At 51.5% G+C, this 27,874-nt stretch overlaps 11 protein-coding genes across 12 annotated transcripts; 4 read left to right on the forward strand and 7 right to left on the reverse strand.

Annotated features, from left to right (window-relative positions):
* Positions 1-55: 55 nt before the first annotated feature.
* PV09_05058 (uncharacterized protein) lies at positions 56-1,426 on the forward strand. The gene is made up of 2 exons (XM_016358520.1): positions 56-359; positions 549-1,426. Exons 1-2 carry the CDS (start codon positions 169-171, stop codon positions 1,069-1,071), a joined length of 714 nt encoding a protein of 237 aa, XP_016213621.1. The 5' UTR covers positions 56-168; the 3' UTR covers positions 1,072-1,426.
* An 806-nt stretch (positions 1,427-2,232) lies between these two features.
* On the reverse strand, positions 2,233-4,610 carry PV09_05059 (guanine nucleotide-binding protein subunit beta). The gene is made up of 5 exons (XM_016358521.1): positions 4,115-4,610; positions 3,299-4,011; positions 3,153-3,242; positions 2,596-2,715; positions 2,233-2,544 (listed from the first exon to the last, which is right to left on the reverse strand). Exons 1-5 carry the CDS (start codon positions 4,227-4,229, stop codon positions 2,527-2,529), a joined length of 1,056 nt encoding a protein of 351 aa, XP_016213622.1. The 5' UTR covers positions 4,230-4,610; the 3' UTR covers positions 2,233-2,526.
* Positions 4,611-5,355: 745 nt separating this feature from the next.
* Positions 5,356-8,966, forward strand: PV09_05060. 2 transcript variants are annotated; one of them, XM_016358522.1, is made up of 5 exons: positions 5,356-5,584; positions 5,919-5,990; positions 6,233-6,375; positions 7,582-7,646; positions 7,774-8,966. In XM_016358522.1, the coding sequence occupies exons 1-5, from the start codon at positions 5,567-5,569 to the stop codon at positions 8,571-8,573; spliced, it is 1,098 nt and encodes a 365-aa protein (XP_016213623.1). In that variant the 5' UTR covers positions 5,356-5,566; the 3' UTR covers positions 8,574-8,966. The 2 variants fall into 2 exon arrangements, with proteins under 2 accessions (XP_016213623.1, XP_016213624.1); XM_016358523.1 differs by having other exon boundaries at positions 5,356-5,990.
* On the reverse strand, positions 8,905-9,230 carry PV09_05061 (uncharacterized protein; the record flags this gene model as incomplete). The annotated part of the gene is made up of 2 exons (XM_016358524.1): positions 8,905-9,059; positions 9,155-9,230. The coding sequence occupies 2 exons, from the start codon at positions 9,228-9,230 to the stop codon at positions 8,905-8,907; spliced, it is 231 nt and encodes a 76-aa protein (XP_016213625.1).
* Positions 9,231-10,041: 811 nt separating this feature from the next.
* Positions 10,042-10,788, reverse strand: PV09_05062 (uncharacterized protein; the record flags this gene model as incomplete). Its single annotated transcript, XM_016358525.1, has 2 exons — positions 10,042-10,616; positions 10,683-10,788. 2 exons carry the CDS (start codon positions 10,786-10,788, stop codon positions 10,042-10,044), a joined length of 681 nt encoding a protein of 226 aa, XP_016213626.1.
* Positions 10,789-11,078: 290 nt separating this feature from the next.
* On the forward strand, positions 11,079-12,675 carry PV09_05063 (uncharacterized protein). The gene has a single exon (XM_016358526.1). It carries the CDS (start codon positions 11,261-11,263, stop codon positions 12,290-12,292), a length of 1,032 nt encoding a protein of 343 aa, XP_016213627.1. The 5' UTR covers positions 11,079-11,260; the 3' UTR covers positions 12,293-12,675.
* A 348-nt stretch (positions 12,676-13,023) lies between these two features.
* PV09_05064 (uncharacterized protein) lies at positions 13,024-15,366 on the reverse strand (the record flags this gene model as incomplete). The annotated part of the gene is made up of 1 exon (XM_016358527.1): positions 13,024-15,366. One exon carries the CDS (start codon positions 15,364-15,366, stop codon positions 13,024-13,026), a length of 2,343 nt encoding a protein of 780 aa, XP_016213628.1.
* Positions 15,367-16,346: 980 nt separating this feature from the next.
* On the forward strand, positions 16,347-17,491 carry PV09_05065 (uncharacterized protein). The gene has a single exon (XM_016358528.1). The coding sequence runs from the start codon at positions 16,597-16,599 to the stop codon at positions 17,317-17,319; it is 723 nt and encodes a 240-aa protein (XP_016213629.1). The 5' UTR covers positions 16,347-16,596; the 3' UTR covers positions 17,320-17,491.
* Positions 17,492-17,658: 167 nt separating this feature from the next.
* On the reverse strand, positions 17,659-19,168 carry PV09_05066 (uncharacterized protein). The gene is made up of 2 exons (XM_016358529.1): positions 18,330-19,168; positions 17,659-18,275 (listed from the first exon to the last, which is right to left on the reverse strand). Exons 1-2 carry the CDS (start codon positions 18,714-18,716, stop codon positions 17,877-17,879), a joined length of 786 nt encoding a protein of 261 aa, XP_016213630.1. The 5' UTR covers positions 18,717-19,168; the 3' UTR covers positions 17,659-17,876.
* Positions 19,169-20,130: 962 nt separating this feature from the next.
* PV09_05067 (uncharacterized protein) lies at positions 20,131-25,906 on the reverse strand. Its single transcript, XM_016358530.1, has 3 exons — positions 25,662-25,906; positions 21,202-25,589; positions 20,131-21,145 (listed from the first exon to the last, which is right to left on the reverse strand). Exons 2-3 carry the CDS (start codon positions 25,554-25,556, stop codon positions 20,539-20,541), a joined length of 4,962 nt encoding a protein of 1,653 aa, XP_016213631.1. The 5' UTR covers positions 25,557-25,589; positions 25,662-25,906; the 3' UTR covers positions 20,131-20,538.
* Positions 25,907-26,055: 149 nt separating this feature from the next.
* Positions 26,056-27,027, reverse strand: PV09_05068 (uncharacterized protein). The gene is made up of 2 exons (XM_016358531.1): positions 26,826-27,027; positions 26,056-26,772 (listed from the first exon to the last, which is right to left on the reverse strand). Exon 2 carries the CDS (start codon positions 26,632-26,634, stop codon positions 26,260-26,262), a length of 375 nt encoding a protein of 124 aa, XP_016213632.1. The 5' UTR covers positions 26,635-26,772; positions 26,826-27,027; the 3' UTR covers positions 26,056-26,259.
* Between the last annotated feature and the right edge of the window lie 847 nt (positions 27,028-27,874).

The raw sequence follows: 27,874 nt of genomic DNA on the forward strand, positions 1-27,874 counted from the left end.
CAAAAATTGCCTTCCCCAGACATTGCGTCCTGCATTGCTCCGCCAAAATTATTTCCCTACAACAATTTCTTTGTCCACCGAGCAGAACAAACAAGCTTCTCATTGCACTTTGCGCGCGCGCACACTCCACTTCGCGCCGCCCATCCTCCCCCACCTCCTGGTCCGAAAATGCCGAAATCGAAGCGCGCAAAGGTGGTCCACCTGTCCAAGGTGGAAAAAAAGGACAAGGAGCATCGCCAGAAGATCTTCACGGAAGTGCAGGAGGCCGCCGAGGCGTACCCGTACATCTACGTCTTCCGCGTGTCAAACATGCGCAACACGTATCTGAAGGAGATCCGCTCCGAGTTTTCAGACTCGAGGTAAAAGAAAAGAGCTCTCCCCCTCCAAACAAAAAAAAAAAAAAAAAAAAAAAAAAAAGGGAAAAGCCCAACCCTCCGCCCCCTCCCCAAGAACATGCCAAAAGACCGAAGGGGGGTTTGTCCTTTTTCTCCTCTTTAGAGATTTGTAAGGAAACGCTCGCTGACGCGCAAGGGCGGCGCCTTCGACAGGCTCTTCTTCGCCAAAACGAAAATCATGGCCAAGGCCCTGGGCACGACGCCGGAGTCGTCGCACCTGCCGGGCCTTTCGCTGCTCGCGCCGTACCTGCACGGCGACGTCGGCCTGCTGTGCACGCCGCGCCCGCCCTCCGACATCCTGCCGTACTTCCGCGCCTTCAGCCAGACGGACTTTGCGCGCGCCGGCGTGCCCGCCTCGTTCACCTTCACGCTGCCCGCCGGCGTCCTGCACGCGCAGGGCGGCCAGGTCCCCTCGGCCGAGGACACGCCGGTCCAGCACAGTTCGGAGCCGATGCTGCGGCGGTGGGGCCTGCCCACCCGCCTGGACAAGGGCAAGGTCGTCCTGGACGAGGAGTACACAGTGTGTGAGGAGGGCAAGGTGCTGAACAGTCACCAGACGGCCCTGCTGAAGTTCTTCGGCGTCGCGATGGCCGAGTTCAAGATCACGGTCGAGGCGTATTGGACGGCGGAGACTGGAGACGTGAAGAAGGTGGACGGTGAGGCCATGGAGGAGTGAGGCGAACGCATGTGCATACTCGTCTTCTTCTGCCTTTCCTTTCTTTTGTCTTCATAACGTAACGGCGTTAGGGAGTTTCGATCCCAGAGGCGGTGGGTTTCTTGAACGCTGGATTAGGAATTACACGGTGTTCCGATGGGAGTCGCCCAATTATGAGGCCATGAAAAAAGGCATATATAAATCACCATATTACAAGAGTAGGCAAAATGCCACGACGTCATGCTTCATATGCGTCCACATGAACTATACTTTGTGCGGCTTGCTCTGTTATATTCAAAGTAGAGTCCGAATGCTCACCATCTCTCAAAACTCTCCCGGCGACAAATGACGAAAAGAAAAAAAAAAAGTTATACACTCTTTGATTACTCTTGCCTAAGCACACATCTCAACCACGTAAGCTCCTCTCACTCTCCACAGTCAAATCCAGTCCAGTCCATCCCTGGTCCCCAATCCTAGTAGGCAGTGAAAAGAAAGAAAAAGGAGAAAAAAAAAGCCTCACGCTCCTTATGCCCACGCGTTCCCCTTCAACAAAGCAAGTTCGCCGTACATGGTACTCGAGCGTCGCACGAAGCAGAAAAGAGACGAAGGGAAAGGCAAGTAGATTTGACTCTACCCTTCTGTTGTCGCCTTGTGCCAATGCGCATGCAACCGGAGAGCCGTGATTGGACGTTAAGAGATGTATAAAACGCAAGGCAGGCAAAGCAGTCCGTAACCGTCATGTCGGAGCCACTAGTCAGTAAGCCGTCCCCCCTAGGCCCACTCCACGTGCTGGAGACTCGAATACAAAGAAACAAAAAAGGGAACTTCCGCATAGGGAGAGGAAAAAAGTTACAAGAAGAAGCGAAGTAAGAAGTATTTGGGTGGTGTTGTTGTGCTAAAGTTGGCGGATTGACGGCGTTGATCGATCGAATGCCATTGTGTAGGCAGGGGGAAAAAGGTCGACAAGTTGTTTTGTAAAACAACAATGCGCTTTTTTCGACTCGCTCCTATTTGGCTTGAAAGTCCCTAGACGGCGCGTGTGTGGGTGCGTGAGTCAAGTTTGTGATTTTTGCGTAGTTGATCTCGAATGAAACCTCCAGAATGGCGCTAGCTAATAAAGAAAGAGAATTTGTGGGAATCTGTGTTTCGCCGCAACAACGCCGAGAACCTTTGGGGGGGGGGGGGGGGGGGGAGAAAAAGAGACGCCGGTTGTGGGGTTTTTGATGGGTAAGATTGGTGTTGAGCTTGTCGAAGTGTTTCCAGGATCAGCATGAAGAGAGAGAGAGAGAGAGAGATCGAGCGTCCGCAGCATCCATATCTTCATACAGAGAACACCGCAGTGAATAGTTTTAAGTCACGCAGTCGGGTAATCGTGATGATGGTTATCATCTTTATCGGCACACACGCTGTCCGCACGGAACCGAAATAACATCACGCTTATCACCTCATCACAAGTTTGTGAGTTCCTGAGGTCGCTTATGCCCATACACGGAGCTAAATATTGTTAACTTATGTCTTAAAAAAAACTTGGGTTGTGGTGCGTACCATCGAATCCCATGAACCTGTGCACAAGCTCATCGCATCCTGGCTCACGCCTAGACAGCTAACACGATTGTCATGACCTTGCAGCGTGCCGACACGTTCGCCACGGAGAACATCCCAGACCTGAATAAATTCGATTAGCATACACACAAATCACCCAAAGAAGTACTCGACACGCTGAGGCTGATGGAGAGACGTGGTGCTACAGGTCGCGGATGCCACGTCTGGAACTGATAGGTCGAATTCGCCGATCGAAATCTGGAGTCCGACGCATTCCCTGGCCAGACAGCCACGTCATGTGCCGAAAGGAAAAAATAAAACTCTGTTGTGGTGACAGAAGAGCGCTTGAGCTATTTGTGGAATTGCGTCGCAGGAAATAACCACCGACTGGTCGTCTCATGACGATTGTGGGGGTTTGTCGGAAACAGAGACCGACAGACGACAGATGAGCTTGGCAGCAATTCACGTAAAGCTAGCTGTCGCTCTCCTCTACTTCTTGCGTGGAGCCGAGGAGCGTAGTGTAAAGGACAAGGGCAGCGGCGGGGGGGAAAGTAACGTACCTTGCATTCAAAATCGTCGTAGCCAGCAAATAGAAGTCGTCCCGAGACGGAAAAGGCGACAGAGGTGATGCCGCAAACGGGTTCGCCGATCTGAGTTTGACATTAGCAATGGGCATGCGCGTGCAGGGGGGTTGTTTAAGACCGACCGTGTAGCTCTGAAGCTCGCGATCAGCACGGATATCAAAGAGCCTGCAGGAGGCGTCGTCTGAGCCAGTACCGAAGGCGTTGCCGTTGGGGAAGTATTGGATGGCGTTGATGTCAGAATCATGCGCGGCAAAGGTCTGCACGCATCTCTGCTGCCGAATGTCCCAAAGCTTAGCAAAGGCATCACATGCACCAGAGACGAACTGGTTGTTGTCGAGAGGGTTGATGCTCAAGCTCATCACGTCGCCCAGGTGGTCAGCGAACTCGTGGAGCTTACCGCCCGTCTCGACATCCCAGAGCACGCAGGTCATGTCGCCGGAGCTGGTGAGGATTCGACGGTCGTTGATGAAGCGACAGCAGGAGAGGTAGCCAGAGTGGCCGGACAGCTCTCGCGCGACGCGTGTCGGGCCTTCCCTCGACGACAGGTTGTAGATGGAGCAGATGTTGTCGAGACCACCGCAGGCTACGAAATTGCCGCTCGGCGAGTAGGCACAGGTCATGACCCACGAGGAGCGCAGAGGTATCGCGTGCACCTTGTTGGTGGTGTAGGCATCCCAGATGATGAGCTTGCCGTCTTGCGAGGCGGAGACAAGGTGTCGCCTGTCGGTCGACCAGTGCATGGCGTAGATTTTGGCAAGATGGCCCTTGAGGGTCCGCCTCGTCTTCATGGTCAGGCGGGGAAGCTGGTCGACCCTCTGGCGGGCAACTTCGCGTACTACAAAGGTCACGATTAGCGTCGTCAGATGCTCTCATGGCAGGTGACGGGAGGGGTGAGCAGAGGCGGCAGTGATATGTGGCAGGAAGGGCAATGCACGTACGTGTCGTGTCGGCGAGCTCATCCTTCTTTCTCTTTATTCGGTCCTTGAGAGCTTCGGCATCGCGACGAGCTATCTGAATGCGCTGCTGAATGGACTCGGCATTGTTGTCCGCCATCTCGACGGACAGACAATTCGACGAAAAGGGGGAGCGGCAAAAGTCGATGACGATTGAGGAGGAGGGCGGTGGCCTGCTGCGGCGGAGCAGGAGGTGAGGAGCGCGAAGTTCACAGCCAAGGGGAGCGGCAGAAAAGAAGTGACGATCGGGGACGCGAGAGCCGGCCTAGAACGGGGCGGGTTGGAGAAGGGGGGAGGGGGGAGTCGGCGTAGCGCTGAGCACGAGCGAAGGTCGAAGGGAGGGGAAGTAGGGCGCGCGGGTCGCGCAGAGAGAGGGAGTGCGGCGACGATGAAGAGTGCGAAGAAGCAGTTGGATGAAGCGGTTCAGGACGGAGGCTCACATGGGGGAGGGTTTGGCGAGAGGCGGGAGCAAAAGCAGCAGAGCAGCAAAGCAGCAGAGACGAGCTGGGACGCTGGGCCAATCTCTGCCGGCCTAGGGCTGCGCTCCCGAACGGGCAAGGCACGCACGCACACGCACGCTCGCAGGCGCGCACACTCGCACGCTCGCCCTCGCCGTCGCTCCCGCTCTCGCTCTCGCAGACACCAGCGGACGGCCAAGCGGCTGCGCCAAAACCAGGCCTGCATCGCCTCCGGCCGGTCGAGCAGAGAGCCGCCAGTGGGACGCTCAGCAGAGCGGGCCACGCAGCGGCGAGGACGGCTGCTGCGCTTGCTCTCTGCGACTGCCCGCTGGCTGTAGCTCCAGCATGGCTGCTGTTGCTGCGCCCGTCCACAAGCCATGCGCCCGATACGCGCGCGGACACTGACACCAACACGTTGACTCGGGCGCGGGCACCGGCACCGGCACCGCCACCGCCACCGCCAATGGCAATGGCAATGGCAATGGCCCTGACGCAGCCCGGGGCGAACTGGGCCATCTGCGCGCCGCGCATCTCGCGGATCAACGGACACCACAGTAGGTACATGTGTCTCTGCGCGTAGGCGAGAGTGTGTGCGCATGTACGCTCTCCGCCTGTGCACCCGTGCGCGTACGTATTCGATTGCCTGACACCGGGCCCCGCTCGCCATCTGCCTCTTCATCCCATCCAAACGTCCAACCGGTGCCCAAGAGGAGCCGGTCTGCAGCCTGAACGCATAGGCTCTGGCCTTGGCCGTGCTCCCGCCGTACCCTCTGATGGCGTGTGTTGCTGTTTTCTCCAACGCAAAGCTGAGAAAATTGCGTTTCCGCGCTCAGTGCCACCCCCACAACCACAACGCAAAATCACCACATACTACCGTAGCAACGCGTTTAATTAAGGCCAATCATCCTCCACGTCAAACGACAGCCCAACAAACCAAGCAGCAAAAAAGCCGCGAGCTCGATCGCTTCTGCCCTGGACGATGACCCTTGGATTACAAGTACCAGCACCCCCTTCCCGCTCTGCGCCCACCCAGCGGTTTTGTGGTCTTCCCTGGTCTCTCTCTACTCGCCCATCTCTCTCACACACACTCTCTCTCGCTCTCTCTCGTTCCCTTCTTTGTATGCACCGGTCACTACTGCGGCTACGCTACGACTGCGCTTCGCCAGCTTCCTTTCTTGTTGCAAAACGGCCAGCCTGGAGCAGCCCGTCCAAACCTGCACCGCATTTATTCGAGCGCCACCAGGCTTTGCCCGTTTCTAAGCTGCAGCCAGCCTTTTTCCCTTTCCTCTTGTTGCTTTGCCACCCCTCTGCGCCGCTAACCTTCTGCCCAGTTCGGTCTCTCCGCTATGGCCAAGCGCCAACCAGTTGATCGTCCCTTCGTGAACAAACTTCCGAAGATTGAGGTAAGCCTTGCCTGATTCCACGACTGCTTCAGTCGTAGCCATCGTTCGTACGACGAGACAAAAACAGCCTCTGCCTCATCCTAACCCCTTCCCCTCCCTCACTCTTTGCCCCTTTCCTTCCCGCCCTCAAAGCTTTGTCTTCGAGCGATGCTCAGAGCACAGTCGCCCAGCTCTCTCTCTCCACCCTTTCTCCACAGAGTGGCCACATCCTCGAACGGGCGTCAGCTAACACTCCGGCTTAGCTTCACGCGCATCTTAGCGGGAGCATCAGCCGAAAATGCCTGCATGACATTTGGCTGGCCAAAAAGGAAGCCCAGCCGGAGCTTGACCTCCCAGATCCGTTGGTCGCCATTCCGCCCTCCAAGGTTGACTATGATCTAAAAACGTGAGTAGCTGCTTCGACGCAAAGCATTTTTCCTATTTCTTTCCACCTCCATTCGCCATGTTTCTGCACGGCATCGAGGATTAAACTTTTTTTCCCTTCCGTCTTCCCGGCTTGTCGGTCCCGTTCGCTGCGCTGCGCGGTCTTCCCCCCTGGTGCGTGTAGGAGCAGGTGTGGGTGTGTGTGCTTGCTTCCCTGCGTGCCATCCTTGGATGAAGAAGACATGGCCTTGGTCCCTCGGCTGCCAAATGACTAGGCGAGCCCGTAAAAAGTCAAGGCACCTTCATCTTGCATTTCGCCAATGGTAGAGCCCCAGATTTCCCCGGCGTTCGACTTCCCATCTTTTGCTCCGCGCCTCTGTTTCTGTGCCTGGGCTCCAAAACATCGGTCGCGTTCATCCTCCCCCCTGGGACGAATAACAAAAAAAAAAAAGCACAGCGACCGTCTCACCGTTGCGATGTGTCGCCATACGCTACGTAGAACGCGTTATCGACGACCTGTAATTGACGACCTCTCTGTTCAATTGCTATCTTTAGTTCCTCCAGGTTCAAGGGACAACGCCTGTTGGAGGGGGCTCCTCCCCCCCCCCCCTCCTCCCCTCAAACCCTGAGATTTTGCTTCGAAGCCGGAATTTTGCGTGCAACGCAGGATACCTATCGATCAAACATGCAAGAAAAGAGTCTCAAGCAGCGCAAAAGAGCAGCCGTTAGATCGAAACTTATCCTTCCACAGCGCCGCCGCTGTGGCGACGCAATCGGAATGTGGCCGTCTCGCTTGGCTGACCTCGTTCGATACTGCCTCATGAACAAATGCTCCCGTTCCTGCTCAGAGCGATCTTTCCACCCTGAACCTTTGCACCGGAACGTGTCCTTGCTCGTCGATTCCGTGCTGGTGGGCGTGACCTTTCTCGAAGACATTTCCTTTGGATATGCTTCTGCTCGGCCCAAAAAGTGTGACCTCCCATTGAGCCAATCATCGGTCTTGAGTGACGTGACGTCCTAGCCTTAATATATCCAAGGCTTATATATTGACATGGATGGCTATATGCCCCGCGGATCTGAATCGAGTGCTCGATGCATGCTTAGACGAGACGATAGTCAGCGTATTATCTCGAACTGTGCTCTGACTATACTATCTATGCATCGCATCTTTGATTGCCCTTACATGATGTGTTCGATAAAAGAACATCCGCTGACGTCCAAAGAACAGATTTTTTCCGCTATTCAACACGTACATTTATAGACTCGTCAGTGACATTCCTAGCATCCATGAGAGTACGTTTGCCTGTAGGATTCAAGGACCGTCTTCAGCGGTTCAGGCACATGGCCGGAGCTCCGCAGATGTCCCCGCTGTCTGAATTGCTTAACGTCGGCGCGTGAATAGAATTGACAGGCGATGCAGGCACTCTTCGCGTACTTGCAGACTTCGAAGAAGATGGCGTGGTCTACCTAGAGCTCCGCACAACACCGCGCGAGATTCCAGAATACACAATATCAAGACGTCGCTACGTCGAGACCGTGCTCTCCGCGATTGAGGAGTATGAACGCAACAAGGATAACCGCATGCGTACTCGACTCATTCTTTCGATCGACCGTAGAAATTCTCTGGCCCAGGCCAAAGAAACTGTCGATATAGCCCTTGAATTTCAATCGCGAGGCGTGGTTGGTATCGATTTGTGTGGCGATCCTTCAGTCACATCGATAGCACACCTGAGTGCCGTCTTTTACAAGGCGAGCATCGCAGGCCTCAACATCGTGCTGCACTTCGCAGAAGCAGAAGTGTCTGCCTCGGACGAGGAACTGCGAATGCTCCTGTCGTGGAACCCTAGTCGTCTCGGGCACGTCATCCACGTCAAGGACGAATTCAAGAGAATGATTACGGAAAAGAAAATCGGCCTCGAGCTGTGCCTGAGCTGCAACGTGCACGCGAAGATGATCACCGGCACATTCGGGGACCACCACTTTGGTGAGTGGAAGGACTGTGGGCACAAGCGGATCGCGCTCTGCACCGACGATGTAGGCGTGTTTTGCAGCACCCTGTCGAACGAGTATTACCTTGCGGCTGAGCATTTCGGGATGTCGAGGGAAGAGCTGATTACGCTCGCGGAGAATGTTGTGGATATGATCTTTGCCACGGAGTCAGTCAAGGACGAAATACGTGCCCTCTTCAAGCAATTCAGGCTCGATGAGGCAAGATCGTAGACGGGGCACGATCTTAGAGATGAGCAAGTTTTGTAGGAAGGTGCTACGACTAATGTTGGGGGCATCGAGAGGCGACGGGAGAAAAACCTTTCGCATTTGCAGAATCAGCGTCTCTAACCTGGTCTCAAGACGCAAGATGCTACATGATCTCGTTATAAACAGCACGCTACGTGCACATTCTAGTATAGATGTTTCGGCGCATCTTCGCTCCTCCCAAATAGCCCTAGTAACAATGACACCGGAGAGCAAAGCTTCATGATGACGATCGTCATGCGGGGCAAAGAAAAAAAAAATTGCCCTTTCCGCAACACAGACGTTCTCGCTCTAAGCTCTACGAAATTGTCTTCTCCGCCCTCGGCTTCTCGTCCGTCGAGATGCCAAATTGCTGTCGCACGGTCCGCAACCGCTCGTTCTCGCGCGCAAGGCTCTTCTTGTTGGACAGGTTGAACCAGACGCCGTACAAGATCATGGCGAGGAGGAACGCACCTTCAGAAAGAGCGGGAAAAAGGGATCCCCGCGCGTTAGCGACGAAGACGTGCCGCCGTGAGGCAGAGATGAGCAAGACGGATGCGGACACTCACCGATAAACCCGAACATGACGCCGATTTCGTGGCCCGTCGACGGGGGCGGAACATAGCCTGAGTTCGAATTCGACATTTTTTTTTCGTCCTTGGAAGACCGAATCGTGTGCTCTCGTCTTTGGTTCCGGTTGCGACTGATCTGTGCTTCGCAAATTCTTAACGAAGTTTTTTTTTTGTACTTCACTTCTCCTATTTGCTCAAGCGAGAAAGAGAAGGCTTGTGCAACCTTGACCGATGCTTGGGTCGTTCTTCTTTTGTCTAAACAGCGGAGACGCCTAGAGAAGCGGGCCAATTCCAGTCTTAAAAGCGCAGAGAAGGGACCCTTTCTCTCTTCGCCATCAGCGATGATCAGTGTTTTTGCCGCGTCTGCCCCCAGCAGCAGAGCGCTGATCAGCGTCAGCCAACGACTGACGTCTTGAGAGGTGAAAGTGGGTTGCTCTCCCTGGTTGTGGAGACAGCATCCGTGCGTTGATGACGTCGGCCAACACTTCGGGTTGTTTTTGTAACTGGGCCTCGTTTTATTCCATTGGGAAACGTGAGCGCCGAAGGTTCCGACAGCTTTGAACGAATAGTACCCGTGGCGCCCGAGAATGGAAATAATTTAGAATCCTCTCGAACATCTTGCAAAAAAGTACAGTATTCACCATGATTCATACCTGAGGGATTGTGTGGTCACTCTTTTGCGCTCCACGCCTGCACCGTCCATCAACGGACAGACATGGGATTGGTTCTGTTGGTTGGATACCCGCCAAATGCAAGCGTATGCCCTGAAAATGACAACATCCATATAAATGAACTCTTGCCGAAAAGAGCTTCTCTCGTCAATACCAAATTCATAGCGTCTGCAATATTGAATGAACACTGCGGTCTACTCAAAATCGAGATGCTCATCTATTCCCATGCGTCCAAGCGTCCCAGTCTTTCTCGTCAACGTACGGCTCGATGTGTGCGCCAGGGCAGCTCGTCATGCACCGAGCCAGCCAATCGCTGTACCTTCTGCTCACGCTGCCATGTATCTTGACGGTGGACACATCTCTGACTCCCTCAAACAGCTTCAGGACGCGCAGGTCCGCGCTTGCGAACATGGCCTGCCAGACCTCGATCTCGAGGCTATCGACGCCGGTGAACGCGGCCTCGACCTCGCTGGCCTTCAGCCGCGAATCAATGTCCAGCCGTAAGCTGATGTACCACTTTCTGATCTTGCTCTTGAACCTGGAGTAGTGGACCACCCGATCCGACGATACAAGAAACGGACACTCGGTCAGCTGTGTAGGATGCGCGCAGAACGTGTTGCTCTTGTACAGGATTGGCCCCGCCTCTTCGTGGATGAGCCGGCAGGTCCGCAGTATATTGGGGTGGATGTTGAGCGCCGGGATCAAGTACGAACTGAGGTGCTTTCTCGTCGTGAGCGGTCGCAGCGTCGCGAGCTGCGCCTCCGAGCTCGTGAGCAGATACTGATAGACTGCGCCAAACGCGTTAGCATAATTTCTGTAAAAGGGATGGGGGTCCCAGAGCCTGCGGTGCTTACTCTGCAAGCGAAGCTCGACTGGTAGCTGTAGTAGTAGACAAACATTCTTCCTCTCTTCGACAGGCGCGCCGACGACCGTTTCCGATGACCCGGACTCCTCGCTCATGCTGGCGCAATGGCGGTGGTCTCAATGCAGTCCGCTGCCATGAAGGGAGGCGCTGAGCAAGTAGCAGTCAGCCAGGTTGACTTCAGCTGCTGATGTCGTTGCCCTCCTTAAGCGCCCTCGAAACAGCAAGTCGGCCTCGGCCGTGCCAAATTGCTTATCAGCCCCAAACGGGAAGTCGTGGCCGCGATCGGATGAGGTCACGATCATTAGTTCTAGCACCTCAGGCAGAGACGGAGATCATGACCTATTAGGTGCTGATTGTCGAACGTGACCTCACAACGGCGGGCTTTCTTTTCTGTTCTCACGGCTTTCCTATCCATCTAGTTATGAAAAGAAACTCCATTCGTTTTCTTCAGACGTTTGTTTCTGCACTAGCTTCATATCTCCCAGTCCTTTCCCGAATCTTTGGCTTGTTCTGCATGTCGTAAAGCCGTAGGGCGCAGGAACAGTTTTTTTTTTGTGCCATGTTTTGATGTTGAATCACCCTTTTCGTACTGTTGCTGCCTTATCCTGCAGTATAAAAGGAACTAGACGACCATCATTCAAGAAAAAGAAAAATAAATATACCTCTTCTGCATACCGCGCACATTCCTTTCGTGCAGTCTTGGGTGTTCCAGTGTGTGGCTTTATCTTCCCATCTTTGAACATTTCGGCCGCTCAGCCCGTCATGGATGGTTTGAAAGCCACTTCTTTGCTCTTCCAACGGAATGGCGATCTCTACAGACACGATGCAGAGATTCTGGCCTGCATGCCGTTCAGTGAACTCTCTCAGGACGACCAAATACTTTTCAAGAACGCCCCTGAGGATGTTTGCGCAGTTATCGTCAATGAGACGATATTCCACCCCCAGGGCGGAGGCCAGCCCTCAGATGTAGGTCGCATGATTACAGGTACAGGAATCTTTGACGTCCTGTCTGTCCGTACCTCTACCACCCACCCGGGCGTTGTGCTGCATTTTGGCAAGTTTGCTCAACCAAGCAACGAGACACTTTTCAAGGCAGGACAAAAGTGCTTGCAGACCGTCAATGGCGCAAAGAGGTTGTTGTACTCAAAGTACCACACCGCTGGTCACGTCCTAGGCGCAGCGGTTCGACACCTGCTTGAGAAGCAGGTTGAAGGCTTCGACGAATTGAAAGCGTCACACTTTCCAGACTCGGCTTCGTGTGAGTTCGCAGGCCTCATCGCCGGCTCTCATAAAGAGGCCATCCAAAAGAAGGTTGACGAGTATATCGAGGCCGACATGCCAGTTGAAATTGACTGGTGGAGCGAGGACGATTTCAGAAAGGAGGGTCTGGAGCGCCTCATCCCCAACGACGAGGTAAGGGAGGCCATGGGCGTCAAACCGGGCGAGAAATTCAGGGTGGTCAAGATTGTCGGTGCTGAAGTGTATCCGTGTGGAGGAACTCACGTGAAGAGCACCCAGGCATGTGGGAAGACGGTGGTCAAGAAAATTGCTAGGAACAAAGGACAGAGCAAGGTCAGCTACTGGCTGCCAGATGCCTGAGCGCCGTTTGCACGACCTCCACGCCTTTAGTACATTGCGAGACGGTCGTGCGAGACCTCTTCATATGTGCACGATTCCACAGAAACGTTGGTCTGCTCCGGGCGTGCAGAGCATGTCAGATACGAGGCGATTTTGCTCTTTTATCTGACAACGAACGACAGAAAGAATTCTTTTTTCCCAGGATTTGCGAAATCCGCATTGGCAGATTCATGGGAGAAGCCACCGAGAAATTAACGCCGCAGAGGCTAATATAACTGTGCAAGTGCATATGTATATTTGCGGAGATATTGAAAGGAAGTACCACTTTGTTAAAGGTACCCTATTTGGTGTTGTACACATGCCCGATCATAGAATAATTTGGAGCTTGTTCAATATTTGTTTGATTTTCGTGCAATTCCGCGTGCATCCAGACGTGTGAGAAAGAAAAGCATCCCATTTGTTGAAAATCTCCCCGTACGAAGATCATGTGACATGCCTCTCAAGTTGCAATTCACAATTCAGCTCGAAAATTGTATACTTGATATAATTCAAGGAATATCTGGCGCACAAATAAAGAAAAAAGCTGGAGAAGGATATATTGTACATGCATAGAGAACATAGAAAGCCCTCGAAATCATTCCCCACATGGCACATTAGCATCGTCCATATTTTTGGCATGTAGTAAAAACCGTCGTAAATTAGAAGCGAAACTGAAACAGGAAGGTCTATTAAATGAGCCGTTTGAAACGACATTAAGCCAGACACACGGGATTGCCCCAGCCAACTGTCCAGCGTACGCTTCCCATGATTACAACTGTGAGACTAAGACCACCAACGAGGCTTGAAAGGCCATAGACGTAGGCATGATGCCTTTTTAGGCCGCTAAGTTGGGCGGCCCAGGCAGACACAGTCGTTAGAGAGCCGCAGAACCCCTCCATGATGCCTTGAAGCACCTGGCAAGGCAAACGGCCACCTCCGACAAGTGAGGCGATCCGAATGTGCTGTAGGTCGAATGCCATGGCCTCGACAGCCGTGCCAAATACGTTTACTGCGAAGGTGCCAAGGGGGAAAGAGACGCTGAGACCATTTAGAAAGACGGAGACATAAAATCGCATCAGACACCCAGGAGGCGCGAAAACGCAAGCGAACAGTGCCTCACCGCGCCACGTTTCCACATCCTGAATGTCTTTGCCGCCTGGGCCTGCTGATCGATCAGGAGGCCAAATAGTCATGATCACGGCACCAATCCAGGCTCCCCAGGCGAGGAAGACGAACAAGGGGTCGATGAAGCGGCGTAAGATGTGGAAGCGGATGGTTGGTATATATTGGTCGAGAAAAATTGCCAAATGTGCACCGAATTGTAGTCCGCCAACAGAAAGACAAACAGTCAACAATAAAACGGCCAAAGTGGACATGAAAGAGTATCCACTATGTCTTTGGACCGTGTCGGTTGCGGCTGGAAGAGTAAAACCTTGTGGGTAAGTGTGGTTGATTGGTGTTGGGAGATTATTAGACAACGCAAGAAAGGTGTCGCGCATGAACGTCGAGAAAGATGTGAAAGATCCACAAAAGCCTGTCGTGAGACCAATATAAAGCGGAATGGTCTTTTTCACCTTCCCGTGCGACAGCACCTGCGAAGGGTGATCTTCGTCCCGATGGCCTTTACGCTTCGGAAAGCAGAACTTTTCAGACGTTGGCGATGACGTGATATCTCTTCTTTTTGGGTCGAAGGACGGTATTTGCGGCTTATGTGAACTCCACTCCTCACGAAAGAGTCGCCTGTCCTCTGCAAAGAAACCAAGCAGGAAGGAACCGGCGAAATTTGGCCAGAGTGCTGAAATCACAACCGGTGCTCCAGGATAAAAGGTCAAAGCTTGAAGACCGATCCGGGCGAGAGTGCCCAGTATCGAGAAGAAGATGAGATATGAGAATGTGTAAAGCTCTGTGGCGAGCCGTGAAGCTACACCATTCTTTACGGACACAACTGAGAGCTGAGGGCTAGAGCTCTGAAAGATTCGTGCGGCTTCAAGCTGCTCCTCAAGATTGCTTTGATTGTATAGGAATCTTGGTAGCGCCGTTGCATCCGTATCTCCGCTCCTCGACCCCGTAGGCCGATTGCATTGATCTTGCGGCTTAAGTGAAGTCTGCTGTGACGATTGTATTTCTTGCAACCTTCTTGACTTGGCTTCCGACCGCAGTTTCCCCTTGCTCTTTGGTCTTAACATTCCCGGGTCTACATCTCGCAAATTGCTAGATTGTAACGTGATGGTTGGAGCTCTACGACTGCTCGTTCGTTCCTGAACAAGAATTTCCGGCGGATACGGTGTGTGAATTGGCTGCTCAGGGAGAGAAGCAAGGAGTGTCTGACCAGACGATTGCCGTCGGATGAGATTTTCATCTAATCCTCCTCCCTGTGGAGGACCAGCAACTTCCGTCAAATTTTCTAGAAAATAGGATGGCGTGGTATGTGCTCTAGAGTTTGACCGTAGGTTTTCATGGCTGTGTCCAATTCTCTCTGAGTTGGATCGCAACAATTCCTGGTTGGGCAGCATTATACTCGAACTGGTTTCTCTCCGACTCGAGTTACTAAGGCATCTTCTATGTCCAACTCCTCTTAGCCCACCAGGTGGGTTAGCAGCTGAAGTCAAAGGAGGAGTGGCATTGCATGTTAAGATGCTTTCCGGAAGTGGCCAATTTGGCCGTGGCTCGTTGTCAGCACCACTTTCAAGACTTGTTCTTCTCTGCGGCTGCTCAAGGGCATTTCTGGAATAGAAACCTGCAGGACCAAAAGCAGCCGGCTCTCCAAACGATCCAATATTATGGCTTACGCTTTGCGTGCTCTCGGTTGTCTGAGCTCGGGACCTCCCGGCGTTTAACGTAGAAGATCCTGCTGAGGCACGTTGAGAATTGAAATCGATATCTTGCGGGCTGCGGCTCTTCGGCGAGGCAATGATCGTTTCTTGCTGATTGTCAACTTGAATGATATTTCCGCTCGGCTCCACGACGGCAGCTGATGGCGTGGGAACGAGCACGCGAGAATTTCGAGGACTGGCAACTGGTTGCTTGCCGAACGTAGAGAAAACCCAATGCACCATGACAGAACTCGGTAGCTCGGTATACCGTGGAGCAGAGCTGTAACCAACAGTGGTGCAGGACGAAGCAGTATAAGGAGTGACTAGGGTCGGGTATCATGCAAAGAAAACAGAGAACAAGGGAATGAGAGTATTAGAAGAAAATTGAGTTTGCTCCAAATTCTGGGATTGGTCCAAGGGAGTGAGGAGATTTATGGTACACCCAGTACCAGAGTAGATGCACAGAGCAGATGGAAGCACCTCGTCAATACGGCGCAGAGCTCATCGACTGATGGGAGACAAGACTCCACACTGGCATCCACATATGCAAGGAGTGCATGCCTTCAGACTTGTTTATGAAGTGATCCATCCGCATTGCTCGGTATGTGGCCATTTTTATGAACCGCTCACCCCTGCGTTGAGCATGACGACTCCTATGTATGTCAACGATTGCTGCTGCAGGTTCGAGTACTTTTAAAGTTTTAGCTGCTGCGACGAAGCAGGTGGCCCTTGGATGGTTTGCTGTCGAACGCATGCACGTCTTGACTGAGGAACTGCGCTCAACAGGGGGACGAACGCGGGCTGCTCCTCGGCTAGCGCCACCAAAAAAAATCAACCAGTTAAAAAAAAAGGAGAGTCGAAATATCTACCATTTTTTTGACATTCCTACGTTTACTCGAACGAGGCTCTCAAACAGGCCGGCGGGCGCCATGCGAAGTGGACTCGCGTTCTGAGTATGGTGGAGTAGAGTACCCACAGTTGCATATCGTCACGACCATTCCGTCTCGCATGCTGGCCCAAAGCCAAGGCCACGAGGCCGGAGGATGGCCATGAATCTGCGTGTGCCTAAGAAGGGAAAGACACGGAGGCCAGGTAAGGCGATTTGTGCAAAAAAAAAAAAAAATGGTGGTGGTTGGGCGCGTCGTCCAGATTCCGTCGACGCAGACTGAGCACGAAGACTGACTGGACTGGCATTGGTCATAGCTCCTGTAAGGACCAGACATGTGTGACCCCAACTGATTAGCAAATGGAGCTCACCGCTTCCGACTTATCTATCTGTCAAACTCGACCTTGCTTGCCTCAACGTACCGTCGAGTGAGCACAAAAGTGCGAGAGGAAAGGGTTCTCGTACGCAATCTCCCAACACCCGTCCATTCCAAGGAATCATAGCCAAGAGCCTGGTGCGGAACGTCCTTTTGTCCCGAGTTCAGTTTGGCCAAGGTTACTGTCACGACGAAAGAAGAGCAGCCCGCTATGGCTTCCTCACTACCGCCAAACGCACACATCTCAACACACCCCTGCGTCCAGGCTAAGCTGTCCATCCTGCGCTCATCCTCCACAAACGCGCGCGAGGTGAAGGCGCTAATCCACGAGATCGCCCTGCTTGTAGCATCAGAAGCTCTCGCCAACTGTTTGACCACCCGTCCGGGCGGCACTGACGCTTCTCCTCTGGGATACTCGTACACAAAAACCGCCATATCGCCCTCCAAAATCTCGCTGGTGCCGATTCTGCGCTCTGGCCTGGGCATGGTTGATGCGCTCGAAAGCTTGCTGCCCTACCCTGTGCCCGTGCACCACCTGGGCCTGTACCGGGAGAGGAGCACGCTGCAGCCAGTCGAATATTACAATAATCTGCCGTACCATAAGCCCTCGGCGCATTCGGTCTCCAGCGCGACGCCTGCAGGCACCGCGGTGGATACGCCTGGCCCAGCTGATCTTGCCATTGTCGTGGATCCCATAATAGCAACGGGGGCGACTGCAATGGCGGCCGTCGACACGCTGCGCGATTATGGGGTCAAGAAGGTTGTGGTTATCAGCATCTTGTGCTCCGCAGATGGTATTAGGAGAGTTGCCGGATGCTGGGACGGAGTCGAGGTTTATGTGGGTGGCTGCGATGCGGAGACGGATGAGAGGGGTATGATCAAGCCGGGGTTGGGTGATGTCGGCGATAGGCTTTTCCTAACCATGGGAAAATAAAAGGCAGTTAGATCTGTGATAGAATGCAAAGAAACATATCTGGGCTTTACAGTTCCGCGCCGTCCGATGGAGCCTCTGCTGATAACCGGTTGAATCACGACGGGAATTTACCGTTTCTATCGCGTTGTAAGCATTCTGTTTGAGCAGCCAATTGTAATGAAGCGTTCCGTAGAATGTCAAAAAAAATTTAAGCAAATATATAAATTTGAAGATAAAGCAAGCAAACAAGTTCAAGCGTAATATACTTTGTGATTGGTCATGTATGTATACAGTTCTGGATCACCTTCCAGCGGTATTAGGTATTTCCTTAACCCAAAACGCCCAACACAGTCCTTTGAGAAAAAAAAAAAAAAAAAAAAAAGAATCGTAGTCCCTGAATATTTTTTTCAAACGCTCTATGGATATCGTGTTGTATTCAAACCTTCAAATATAGCGACCAAAACATGACGCCTAAAGCAAATCCTGTCACGTCATTGTTTTAAATGCGCCGACACGATGCACGCTGGAAATCATAGTGTCGTATCATACGCTGAAGATGGGGGAGTTGATAAGTCCTCTTAGGGATCACGTAGCTTCATGAGCTCAGCGTGCAATGCTTCGGCATTGACCTCGTCACTGGTGGTCTGACTCGTCAGGACGCCACTTGATGGCGTAGTCAACGCGGTTCCCTGGGCCCTGCTGTTCGTCGCAATTGTGCTGATGCTATCGCGGCCCTCATACTTCGCTTTTCGAAGGCTGGTTACGCTCGGGGATGAGCAGACGCTACAAGGGGCGGAGACATCGCTCACAGATTGCTTCTGCGTACGCTCCCAGCTGTCGCGGCGGCTCTCTCTCTCTTGACCCTCGATAACTGCGTCTTGGAACTTCATAGGACGCATGCGCTTTGTCGTCGGGTCCACGCACCAGCGTTCGTACGGCCCTTCAATGAAGTGTCCAAACCTGTCCCAGCATGGTACCTATGATCAAGTCAGCGATGTGTCTTGCAGAACACAAACGTTGAGGTCCCTTACGTAGGTGACATTGTCGTCCAGACGGAAGAAGCCCAACTGCTGAACGTCGAAGCTGGAGTTTGTTTTGACATATTCAAATCGTCGACGGTCTTCGTATTCCGTCTCAAACATCATACGATGCAGTACTTTACAGTAGACGACCTTCCTTGGCAATCGCTCATGCTTAGCTGTCGTCGCCGTCCCCAGATCAGAGACGGATCCGGTATCTGCATTCTCGATATACTCAACCAGGTACCACCCTCGTCCTGGTTTGTACTCATAGATACCCGGCACAGGCAACTCCCATTGCTCTCTCGGTCGCATAGATTGTACCGATGACGACCTTCTCGTGCTCCACTTGTGCGGGCTAAACGCCAACTTGACCAGCGTGAAAGGGTTCGGTGACATATTGGTTGCGAAAATTCGCAACTCTCGTTGTGTTGGCAACCGATCGCTTTTGTTTGGTCTCTCCCGCTGGAAAAGGGTCCAAAGCGTGGATTTTCTTGGTGGGTAAAATTTGCTAGCCAGCCCGGTCGGGTGACCCCAGACTCGCTCGAATTGAAGGTCTTTCCCTTACTCGAAAGGAACGGGAGGCGAAAACTTTTCTCGGCCCCCGAGGAGTCCTTGCTGGCTATTGCGGGTGAACCTTCTGTTCTGGACCGTGGAATGCAGGCCCGGTCTGAGATCTAATAGTCGGCTGGACTGGTGGAAGCAAATAAACTGGGGAGATGGTTTTGAACAAGGTTTTTTAAGATGAGGGAACGGTAGTGGAGAGAGGATGTTAGAGCATTAACTCGCGTGAGCCACTGCTCCGCAGAATGTCAGCACACGAAGAGCATCGTCGAAGAAAAATGGTTTTGGTCCGCAAGAATTTGGCAGATCGGACAGCGTTTTGTGGAAATCAACGGTGGTGTGTGCTCTCCCTGCCGGAAAAGCCTGGTGCACGTAACCCATTGTGGTACCAGGCCAGCGTTGACGCGACAACAATATCACTTGGTGTGGGAGATAACGCGAAGCCAATCAAGAAAAACGTGCTATCAGATCCTCCAAGTTTGTGGTGTTGAGCATCAGACTCCGCCTTTTGCGAGGCCATTGCCACAACAGGAGGTATGCAGCAAACCAAGGTGCCTAACCGAGGCGGCGCATGGTCGGTGTGAAGAGCGGGCCCTTGGATGCGTTCTCTCAAAGCTAAAAGATTCCGGCCCGCCCCTTGCCATGCGTCTTCGAGCTTCCGGCGGAATGCGACTGACGTGAGCCGCTCACTTTCATTCGCCTCCGTACCTGGTTTTCCTTCGGATTGAGTAGGAAGCTCGAGGGCGCACAACCGAGAACAGATCTTTGAGCATCGACAGATCGCGTGCCATCAGCGTGTCCATACCTTTCCAGTTAGCGACGGATCAGCAGCCCCTTGAGCTGTTTGATAATTGCTGCGCGTGGGCGAAAATTGCTTCCTCATCAAACACCAAGACTCGGTAGCGACTTTCCTGTCGACGGGTGTGTTGATGACGAATTAAGACGCCCCCCTTCTTTCCTGGGCAGTAATCATCTGACAGAGCATTTGTGCTGTAATACTGTCTGCTATGCGACACTGACTAAGACTTTGACGTTGGCTGTCGCATTCGTTTGATGCATAATGATTCCATCTTGACCGGGTGTGGATGTACTTGCAAGTCTCTCCATGGCCAAGGGATGATCATAGCAAGCTACATTGAGGTACGCGTTTCGCCATAATGTATATATGTTGTGTAGTCTATAGACAATATGTGCTAGCGATCTAGCCAACAAGGCGATCACTGCAAGATTCGAACATGTTATAACAAGTGCATACTTGTGATCTTGTACAGCACGTGCATGGAGACAGTGAAATAGCAGTCGTCCATTCGTTCGGGGCAATTCAACTACGCAGGGCACCAACACGCGTTTCTCGAGACAAACGTATCTCGGCCAATATATCCAATGAGCGCTTCCGGTTATCTGCGTCGATCCGCAAAGGAGTGAGTTCATAAGGGTAGAAAGAGTCGAGTATGATTCGATGGAAGATTTTCTGCATCAGCTCCCGCTTTCTCCGTCAAATCCTTGAAACTGAAACAAACTATTGTGAATCAATGCGTCGAGCAACTGTGCAATAAACACCATCCATGCTGTGGTATAATGATAATCCTATAAACTGATTGCGCGTACCGCCATGAACAGAAAAAAAAATCGTTCTGTCGTTCGGTCATTTGAGATTTCATTCCTTTCGCACGGTCCCAAATCTCTTGCTCAGTATTTCACTGATATCCATGCTGGTTCGTCCAACTTCATCCATGACGTTCTGCATACTCAATCTTTCGCTTTGTTGCTTTGCAACCTCACTTACAGGCCCATCTGGCCTGCTTCTTAGAATTTCTCTGACCTCAGCCTCGCGTTTCTCTTGCTCTTCTATCTGCCTCTGCGCTGCTTCCTCTTCACGCTGAAGCTCAAGACTTGTTTTCTTCTTCAATCCTCGCTGCTGCCAGCCATGCTGCAGCTCCAAGGCAGAAGCCTCTTCAAATCTTTTTCTGATGTCCAGATCCTGCTCAAGCGTCTGAAAGGTATCTGCATCAGTAGGAAACCAAGCTGCTCGTAGGCTAGAAACGCCAAATTCGTAAACAACCACCGCTGAGATAATGACAACGAGTGTTAACCACCACAAACCAGACGGTCCGAATGTGTCGAAGAGTGCGTCGCGCACGTCGTAGATCTTGTTCTTTCTGTTGTAGATCGCTGCAAGTATAATATTCCAGAGCCACCAACCACCAATCGAGAGGATAAGCGAGCCAGCAGCGAGTATAGATTTATTATGCATTTCAACAAGTCTTAGACATCAAAGTCAGTTATCCCGTGGGATTTCAGGTAAGGGAGTTCGACTTACTGCATCTTCAAGCTGATGATGATAACACATGCAGAGAATGTGAGTTGTCCCATCGGGAACAAGCTTCCATCAAGCAGGAAAATCGCCTTTCCATACAGTGCAAACATGCAGAAATACACTATCATGGCTTCTGAGCTGGCCATAAACATCCAACCAAAAAAGATCGGGAAATTAAAGGCCCCATCTCGTTGTCCCTTGGTGTAAAGCTCCGGAACCGCGATCAGCGTACTCGGTTGCAAGTCTTTCTCGAACGCCCCCATACAAATCACGGGCAAAGATGTGAATAGAGTGTTGAACATGGAAAGCGACCAGCTCTCATATAAGGATGTGCCGGTATAGCCATTCCATCGCTGATAAAGAGCTTGGGTGAGATAGAATAGGAGTTCCTTCCAAAACGTACCGACGATATACTTGCATGTGCGGATGTAATTCCACCGTCCATGGACCAGCAAAAGCTTAGTTAGGAAGCGGAATTGTGCAATTGCGTAGTCAGAAGTTCTGGCAGCCTGGAGACCTTCTTTTCCTGTTATGCCAATGCCAACATGTGCCGTTTGAATCATTGCAATGTCGTTGGCACCATCGCCTATAGCCAGCGTGATAGAATTCTCTACACGATTGCGGATTCCCTTCACAAGCTTCGCCTTTTGACTCGGACTAGCACGGCAACATATGACAGAATCTGCCAGGATAGCAAGATCGAAGAACAGCTTCTCTAGAGCTTTAGACTCCTCAATTATTGCTAGCGTCTGGCCGTCAACCACGACCACGGCATGGGCGATTGTGCCTGTATTGAGTGTGATAAGTGCAGAACCAATGGTTCTGTCAATTTCTCCCAACTCATGATCGATAATGGTCAAGGTGCTGTAGTCTTTGATGAGGCGACAAGAATGGCCAATGTTGATCGCAGTTTCTCGCTTGTCACCTGTGAGCATCCACAACTTGATATTTGCTCTTCGAAGCTTATCAATTGCCTCAGGTACTCCAACTTGAAGTTTGTCTTCAATAGCGGTCGCACCGGCAAGATCAAGATCGATCTCAATCAATTCACTGGCTTGTTCAATCTTGCGTTCACGATCCTCAAGGCTGGTGGACGCGTCGAGATAGATCTTCTTCCAACCAGCATATTCGTCTTCAGAGAGAAATCGATAGCCATATAAAAGCGTACGAAGACCTTCCGTCGCAAAGTCATTGATATGCTGGAAGCATCTCTCAACGACCGCAGGCTCATCGTTAACCATGGTCTCTTCCACAAGCTCCTCCTCCTCATCCCATTGTATGGAGCTGCGAGGCTCTGAGACAGCCATCGACATTCGGCTCAGATTGGCGGATGGTCGGGGTGTATAGGCATCGCTGTTGTCATCAACAAGGTTAGACATATCAACATCGTTTTCTCTCTCCCGAAGCCAGTGATCAAGCTCGTCTCGTACAGGCTGCAATCTCTGTCCCACGTTTCGTCCTGATAAGCTCGGTCGCCCAAGAGACATGCTGGATCTGCTAAAGCTACCACTTCGCTCGACATGGACACTGTTCTTTCTTGCCATAACTAGAGAAGCTTCCATACTCTTGCGCTTGTTCTCTTTTGCCTCGATCTCCGCAACCTTCTTGATTGCCAAGCCTGCCAGCTTCAGACGCTGCATGATTACTGAATCTGCGCCTTTTGTGATAACACAGAGCTTCTTGTTGGGAAAGCGAACAACAACAGACATTCTCTTCCGCTTGCTAGAAAACTCGATAACGTCTAGAACTTCGAAGATTTCCTCAACTTGTTCTTCTGGTTCTGTGCTGGGTTGATGCCGAATCTTGATCTTACCCAAGTTGCGATCAACAACTAAATAGCCTAGCTCCTGCGCAGCTCTAACAAGGGCAAGCTCATCTGGAGAAGCAGCCTGAAAATCTGTTGTACCGTCTTCCTGGACCTCGGGCAGACACGTATGGCATAAAGCAATGGAGAGCAGAAAGATCTTTGCCTTCCTGGCAAAGCTAGTGTGCGGCTTGCGCTGAATGTACTGCACCATATCTCTAGTCCGAAGCTGTACATTTTGTTGCCTGCTAGGCCGTGCGGAGGATTTCCATTTTGGTCCAGTGTCATCGTCCTCATGGCATGGCTCATCCTCAGTAGCTACAGAAAACCCGTGCTCCAAGGTTGACGCTCTTCGTTCGTGGGCTAACGACTTTCGTTTTGGCTTTTTGCCTTTATTTCTCTTCTTATGCTTCAATAGGACTTTGCCTTCATCTTTTAGATCGTAGTCATGTAACCACGCCGTACCGGCTACACTTATCTTCCGGAACTTCATCTCGTTATCGGTCAGTGTGCCCGTCTTGTCAGAGAAAACATAGCTGATCTGCCCAAGTTCCTCGTTGATTGTCGACGTTTGAGCCCTGAATGGTGTGTCCGTTTTTTCATCATACATGTCGATGTCGGAGTTCATGAGCAGCATCTGGATTATTTTGATGATCTCCATGCTCACGTAAAGCGACAGCGGGATCAATGTGTTAAACATGATGATGAATGAGATCAAAACCTGGTAGAACGGAACATTGGCATCGATTAGATAAAAAGCATTTCGTTCGTTGTGCTTCCAGATCTGATACGCGATTGTGTTAAACAACGAGAGTGAAACCACAAAGATGACCATGATGATGACAATCTTGTTGACCAAATTTTGCAAGCGTGGTGCTTTGATCCGTGGGTTTTTGTTTGCATTCATGCGGATCTTACACTCCTCACCGCTGTATATGATCATACCGATGGCTTCTGGAGTATTTCGCAGAATACTATTTCGATATATGATCTCGTTGTTAGTAAGTGGTGATGTGACGCCGTCGATAGTTACCCGTCCTTCGAACTTGTAAAGGTCCACGTTTGGGTCCTCTGCCACAAACACGGCGCGACACGCGGCGAGTTGTTCGTCGGTGCTGCAGGATGGCGCAATTGGAGCGGGAGTTTGCTTGCTTTTTAAGTTCGTCTCTCCGTCTAGTGCCATGGTTTCTACATAAGCAATGTTGTTCTCGCTCGCAGATCGAAGGAGGATCATGTCGGCAGGTACTGGATCGTCTCGCTTCAATTTTACAATATCGCCGACTTTCAGGTCATGCCACTTGACTTTGGCCCAATGCAATGGTCCGTTTACTTGTAGCCGGAGATTCGATTCATCTGAAGCCTGCCTTTCGAGAACATCCTCTATTGGCTGATATGCATGGAGGACGAGTGCCTCTCTATTGTTCTCAGCTTTGTCCATTTTGTGTCGCCTCAGATCATCTATGCCCTCTTTTGCTATTGAAATTGTGACAAAGAACATGAGAGGCGCAATCGTTGTGTATGTTCCAGTTGTACTCAGCCCTGGAATCATCTGAAGTATTGAGACACCTAAGAAGTAGAAATTTGCGAGTTTCCTGAATTGGGCAAACAGTTGTCTAGGCACGAAGTCCCATGCAGAATATCTTGTCGACCGGATCCAGTTGCTAGTGTATTCTTTGTTGGTTCGCTCGTCGATCAATGGTTTTGTCCGCGACGCATCTAAGGGAACGTGTCTACCGTCTTTGCTTGGTGGAATCTCTTGAATGCGCAATATCATCTTGCGAAATCTCTGGAGCTTCGGACTGAGCTTTCGCAGAAGGCTGTTGTCTTTCTGCTGCCTCAACCAGTTCTCATAGTGTGGCAGTCCGGCTAGTCCTAAACCATCCTTTCTGTCCCGCTTCAAAGTTTCTGTAGACGGAGGTTCGACGGGCGATATGACGATTGTAGTGTCCGTAGATTTCTTCCCATCTGCAGACGGCCTGACCGTTCTAGGACTTGTTAGCACACCGCTATTCGAACTACCTGCCTCTTGCAGTTCAATCAGCGATTCATCCGCAGCTCCGTCCAGCATGTTACGGTGGAAGATGACTCTTCGCAACGAGTAGCCTCTATTTCGGCCTCCGGGAGAAAGTGGAGTTACGGGTGGCGAGCGCATCCGTGAAGCATTCGTCGCTTGCGCATCGTCTACATTGACGTTTACAGAAATTGGCCGCCGTACTTGTTTTGTAGAAGTTTGTGCGCCGCCCTTCGGAGGTGCTGAGTCCGAGAGGGACCGTTGAAGTTCGACATCTCTTTGAACATCTTCTGAGAAGCGTACAGTCCTGGAAGCATGTTCGTGAGAGCTTGTGCTTGGGTTACGGGCTACGACATCTGTGCCCGAAGTCGTCGACGTCGTCTCTGATGTTTCTCGTGTTCTGCCTAGGTCACCAAATCCGTGATCATGCCATGCGGATGCTGGTGTCGAGACATCTGGCTCATGACCATCTAAATGTTCACGGTTTGAGATGCTTCGCCGCCGGATGTGACCAGATTGTGATTCGCTGTCGTCAGCAGCCATTGAAGTGGCAGGGGAGAGTGCTGGAGGTGGTGTCTAGATGGATGTTTGTCAGTATAGGCGTTCATGAGAACCAAGCTATCGCAATTGAGTCGTCTTGTAGCGTACCTAGAGTCTGACGGAAAACCGGCGATCTGTAGCCTTTGGTCATGCAGCCTAACCGTTTGACACGATTTTCATGCTCATTACTCTTTGACTTCTGGCGCTCAACAGGACACGTCAGACGGTTGTGTAGAGTGATGCGAAGTGCTTTGTTCTTCCAACGGCGCAGCAATGCAAAACAGGCGCAGCCTCAAGACTGGGATTGTACACATTGGCAGGTCTGTTGATTGTAGTCGCTGTGTGACATGAACGCTCATGGCTGCTGCGCACGTCCGTGCAAGGAACAGGCGCTTGGTCGCCCGCCTCTTAGCGTTGTGGCGTTTCCTCAGGCTGGGTGAATGGCCACCGAGCAGCTTGGCGTCGTTCCACCAACGAACCGATCATGAGACGTATATGTTGTTATAATTAGAGTGCTATCGATCAGGCTCCTATCCTACTATCTGCAACTTCATCGCTAAGCTCACCGATTCCATCTGCTACAGCCATCTAGTGGGAAAATCTCCGGCCGATCCAAAACGGTTCCTGTTGTGAAGAGCGCAGAGGATGAAGCAAGATGGTACGGTATAGACAGCGTATCAACCGCGTGCGCAAAAAGGTTTCGTCTCTACCATCTGCCGACAGATCCACCAGCCAGAATCACAGACAGACCCAGAGCCACCATCAATTTGAGTTTGGCCCCATATGTCATCCTTACCGCTGTTGCAGAGTTTGTCACTTGAGCTGACGCTTCACCTTCAAATCCATCACCCGCCGTTGCTGTTGTATTCCCGAGCCCAATCTTCCCGCTTATAGGTGACGCAAGCTGATCAAGAGCAGTCGTAGCAAATGTCTGGGTGTACACAATCGGTACCCATGTGTGGACGCCGTCTGGGAGCTGCTTTTCCCACCAACCAGTGGTAACAGTAGGATACTGAGTCGCTGACATGGTGTGTCCATCAAGATCCACGACCACGTCTCTTAGACCAAGCCTGTAGTTCATTAGCTATAAGTTCTCTATAGCAAAAGAGGAAGCCAACAGTGCCGTCGATGTGATGGTTTGGCAAAATGAAACGCTGTTAGTCGAGTTCATAGCGGTACCCGTAGTCGAATGCATGGCTCGTCAGACTACTTCGAATCGCTTTCTAGACGATTAGATACTTCACACCATACACACTTGGATCTAAAACTTACAAGATCTGCGGTTCGTATTGTTGAGGCGTTTACGACGTATAATTGTGGCCATGAGAAATCTGCATGCCAAAGTGATCTCGTCTGAAGCAAGAGCCAAGCTCGAGTCCAGGTGGGAACTGGCGTCAGGAAAGAACGGTGCATTGCGGATTGATGTAGACTCAAAATCAGACACATAAAAACGACTTGCCGATGCAGTATTTACCTCGTAATCTCTCTGCCTACACCGTGACAACACCTTCGCCCTCACAGGTATCGCATTCTTCAAGAGTTGCACCGGTCCCGCCACATAAATCACAGGTCTGCAACGTTAGAATCTGCTGCGTTCCATGACATAACTTGCATGGGCTTCGGCCTCTGCAGCGACACGTCTCTCGAATTTGTATCTTTCCATCTCCTTCGCAGGCCTCACAATTTACGCTGATCCTACCCTTTCCTTGACACTTGGGACACATCATGGCAGCCATATCCCCCGTAACCTGGAACAAGCCAGAGATGTCGAAGCCAGATTTTCGCAAGTGAAATGGCGTTAACTTATTGGAACGATAAAGTGAAAGATGCATTAGAAGTAGTGTGCATCTCCGCTGAACGTTTAAGAATTTAATTCTCGGCCAGGATTTCGGCCCAAGGCTTCATTTCTACAGGTAATCTTCTGCAAGCGCGCGATTCGGGATCATCTGGTTGGTTTGTCAGCTTCCAGGTGTGCTGTTCCAGCCAGGTAAGAGACATCAATCACAAGGCGAAACGCATTTCCGCACAATACCATGGCATTCCTTCGTGCTTATTTCTCTACAATTTCACATGCGTCAAGCTACTGAACTTGGGATTTTGCAACCCAGGTTATTATCATAGAGTATAAGCAGCCTGAATGTTCACATTTTGGAGCCGTTTGCTTGATGAGCAGAGAGAACGTAAGTTCTTCGCCGTCCCCAGCACCGGTGAAGAACTGGATTACAGGGGTTCGAGAAAGTCGGCACTTTGAGGCGCCACGATTTACAATGATGGTGCAGAAGTTCTCGCTTTAATTGAGCTCTTGGCATTCAACGCTCCGC

This window comes from Verruconis gallopava (assembly GCF_000836295.1).
Source record: "Verruconis gallopava strain CBS 43764 unplaced genomic scaffold supercont1.15, whole genome shotgun sequence".
Lineage (NCBI taxonomy): Eukaryota > Fungi > Ascomycota > Dothideomycetes > Venturiales > Sympoventuriaceae > Verruconis > Verruconis gallopava.